Below are 3,549 nucleotides of genomic sequence, written 5' to 3'. Positions count from 1 at the left end.
TTACACACGCACATGTATTGCTGGGTCATATGTTACAAATATTGTTAAAATCCAAATGCACTGRGGAATTCCTCAGCAGGTGTGTGGTGGCTGATGGCTGTGATACAGGATCGCCAGAGAGAGATGGGGATTTGCTTACACTTAAGGATTTGCTTGCCTCTTCAAAGACACAATTAAAATTATTCCCAATTTCCATTTGCACTAAAATCGCGGAATTTATCAACCCCGCCTTTTTCAGAATTGAAGTTAACCCAAATACACGGGGAAAAAAAAAAAGTGGTGTCAGAAGTGGGATTCGAACCCACGCCTCCATACGGAGACCAGAACACCCAAACCCGCCGCGGGAAGGCGCGGAACGCCTTGAGTCTGGCGCCTTAGACCACTCGGCCATCCTGACACTGCGTTTGCAGTTATGGCCGGGACAGCCTTAATGCTGTCGTCACGGCCGTGCCCGTTTYTYCGTTTTCTTCGGTCCTTTATGGATRGCCTGTCTGTGCTCGGGAAGTACTGAGGAGCCGCTGTACATGTGAGAACTGCCGCCCCGGCCGGTCCCGGCTGCGGAGCTCCGCCGCAGCGAGGAGGAGCCCGGCGTTACCCACAGGCCCCCGCCGCGCCGCCACTTCCGCCGCGACCATTTTGTTCTTCACCGGCGTCAAGGGTACCGCGTTTGGTTCTCATCATGTTCCCGGTGGCCAGGGCTGCGCGGAGCCTCGTCGGTAAGGACAGGGGCGGCTCTCGGGGTGTGGGGGGTTCCTCAGGAGGTGTCTCCCCGGTTTGTGCCCTCCCCTGTCCGGGCTGTCCCTCACAGCCCCCTGCTCGTTGTGCACCCGGGGAGGGTCGTGAGGGCACCTCAGGGGCTGCGGGCAGTTCTGGCGTCCTTCGCCTTCCCTTTTTTCCCYTTTTCTTCAGTGTATTTTATCTCCTAGTTGCTTTTTTACCTAGGACTCCTTTCCTTGGTTTTTTTTTCCTAGTACCTAAAGGCATATTCTGGCCTGGTAACCTGCGGTGGCAAGGTGTAGTCAATACCCAGACCTTAAACTCAAGGTTAAAGTTAGCCCTTCAATGATAGAGACCCTGCAGTGTCTGCTCCTCTGGTCCTGGGTCACGATGTGCTTATCCCGAGGGGCGGGCATCTAAAATAAACGTGTCTCGATAGATACTTAGGCTTTTTTATGTTTAAAGAAACACCTTGTGCAGCCTCACAGCATGCGAGGGATGTAGTAAAAATATGGGTATCACCATTACCTTTTGTAGTCATAGTTGGGTAAAAATGCAAACCATAGACCTGATACTAAAAGGTTTCCTTTTGTAATATCTTTATGCATACATCACCCTCTCATCAAATGCTTTGTACAGAACCACCAGGCAATCTATCTRTTGTAGTCACTGGTTTGATTTTTCACTGTTGCCTCCTCTTTAATAAATGTACCTTTTATGGTGTACGTTTATAACGTACATCATCTTAAGGTACCGTTGTGTATTTTTTCTCTGTTATTTATCTCATGCCCATGGGATTTTGCTGTTTCCTTCCTCACCTCCCTCCCCTTTCTTCAGAAATCCCGAGGGAATGAAGCAGGTGTTACCCACACCCGCTATCTTCTACCCCATAATTTGATGGTGAGCTTATGTTGGGTACACATACTGCCAGGATAGGTATTTACATATAGAAATCTGAAAATGCTAAGCACTAACCAAAATATTTTATTAGAGAAATAGCAATAATAAAACATGTTAATGAAAAAGGTAATTTAGAGGATTTTTTTTTTTACTGGAATTAGACTTAAGGAATAACTTTCTAGAGAGGAACTAAGAGAGMTGAAAAAATTAGAGGATTTGTGTATATCCTGTGTTTTGGAGTCATTCCAGGGTTCTAAGTCCAAAAGATTTTCTTTTCCAGCGTTTTTAGTTTTCTAATACTAGCACCTGTCTGTTGGTAGGAGATGGGGATTGTGAATGGTTTGAGCATATATTTGAGTTGATTTCTGTACTTGTTRACACTCCTCAGCTCGTGGCATCCAGCACACTGCAGTCAGACAAGCTCATCGCAAGCATGAGCCGAGCTTCCATGATAAATATGGAACCTTAGTCCTCCTTGGTGGAGCCACCATGTTCACTACTGTCTGGGGCTATGTAAGTTGGTTTTTTCACCACTCTCTTGTGACTCGAACTGCAAACTTTCCATTTTGTCTGTTTGAAATAAATTCAGTGGTCAGAATTTAGGAGCTTCTGATGTAAGTGAAATGTGATGTGATAGATAKGATTTTTGTGACATAAAATTTCTGTGTCAGTCCATTTGCCTGATTTKAACATGTATGAGAAACACAAGTGTTCATTATTTTACTTGGAGTTTCTGACCTATGCAGGTACAGCTTTCAGCAGCAAAATTTCTAGATGAACATATCAATATGGTGGTGGGGATTTACATTCTGGATTCTTYCCTCTAAAATACGATATTTTGAAAAAGAAAACTGAAATATTGAAATACTGCTCAATATAAATATATTCCACTTGTTTAATTAGAAAATTAATGAGATGTTGTGTTCTAACACAAGAAATCTGAATTGAAAACAATAAAAACAGCTGTCTATTAAAAGGTTTCTTTGATTTCAGAGTTAATAATCTTGGRTTTTATCCCTTTACAGGTGCTCACAAAGCTTAACCTTGAGTGGGGCTTTTCACCTGTTGGCAGAATCACTCCAACAGAATGGAGGGAGTAACAGCCTCTGCTTCTAATGAACTGGTCTAAACTTTCACTGAGAAAATGGTCGTGTAATGGCATATGTTCCACTTGTAAAGTGGCATTCCTGGTCTAATAAACATACCTAGAAACCTGTCTGGCTCTTCAAGGTTTCTTCTCTGCTTCTGCTGAAGTATAAGAAATAACGTAAAAACATAAAGTTATTTTATGTAGTCCCAGTTATTGCTGTAAAGGGCAGTAGTGGATAAAGGACAAGTCAGAACATTGTTGAGTTGTCCATTTAACCAGCTGTGTGTGTGAATCAACCTCACTGCATCCTCATTGCACCCCCACTGCACATGCCTTTACCTCTGACTTATAATGACAAAGCTGAAGTCCTTTTTTTTCCACAAAAGGATTTTTATGTCTTGAATCACTTTGCCATGAAGCTGCTTCTCCCYGTGACCTCTGAGAGTTGTGAAGAAATTAAATTAAGTTTTGAGTCGGAGAGGCTCCACGGGGGCAGGCAGTATCGCAGGAGAAACAGGGACTTTCTTAATGAATTCTTACAGAATTACAGAATGATTTGGTGGAAGGGACCTGAAAGCCCATCTCGTTCCAACCCTATCTCTGCATTAAACTTCTGTTTGGGSTGGAAGTAATTCGAGAAATGAGGTGGGAAAAGAACAGGTATCGGGTTATGCTGGTATTCGGTGATCAGAGAATCCCAGAGCGGTTCGGGTTGGAAGGGATCCTGAAGTCCATGTAGTTCCCATCCCTTTCCCGCACGGTTCTGTCGCGACACGGCGACACCGATCACAGCCGCGGTCCCGCCTCCCCCGCCGCCGTCACGTGTCCAGCCGTGTCACGTG

General features: G+C 44.6%; 1 protein-coding gene and 1 non-coding gene across 2 annotated transcripts; one reads left to right on the top strand and one right to left on the bottom strand.

The window, feature by feature from the left end:
* Positions 1-280: 280 nt before the first annotated feature.
* TRNAL-CAA (transfer RNA leucine (anticodon CAA)) lies at positions 281-397 on the bottom strand. The gene is made up of 2 exons: positions 360-397; positions 281-326 (listed from the first exon to the last, which is right to left on the bottom strand). It is a non-coding gene; the product is annotated as a tRNA-Leu (tRNA).
* Positions 398-601: 204 nt separating this feature from the next.
* On the top strand, positions 602-2,833 carry LOC130575927 (cytochrome c oxidase subunit 7B, mitochondrial). Its single transcript, XM_057370169.1, has 3 exons — positions 602-716; positions 2,006-2,130; positions 2,643-2,833. The coding sequence occupies exons 1-3, from the start codon at positions 680-682 to the stop codon at positions 2,715-2,717; spliced, it is 237 nt and encodes a 78-aa protein (XP_057226152.1). The 5' UTR covers positions 602-679; the 3' UTR covers positions 2,718-2,833.
* Positions 2,834-3,549: the final 716 nt, after the last annotated feature.

This window comes from Malurus melanocephalus, unplaced genomic scaffold (genome assembly GCF_030028575.1).
Source record: "Malurus melanocephalus ecotype Western Australia unplaced genomic scaffold, MMel_1.1 scaffold_120, whole genome shotgun sequence".
NCBI lineage: Eukaryota > Metazoa > Chordata > Aves > Passeriformes > Maluridae > Malurus > Malurus melanocephalus.
The sequence above is the reverse complement of the archived record's forward strand: the minus strand, read 5'-3'. Positions and strand labels throughout refer to the sequence as shown.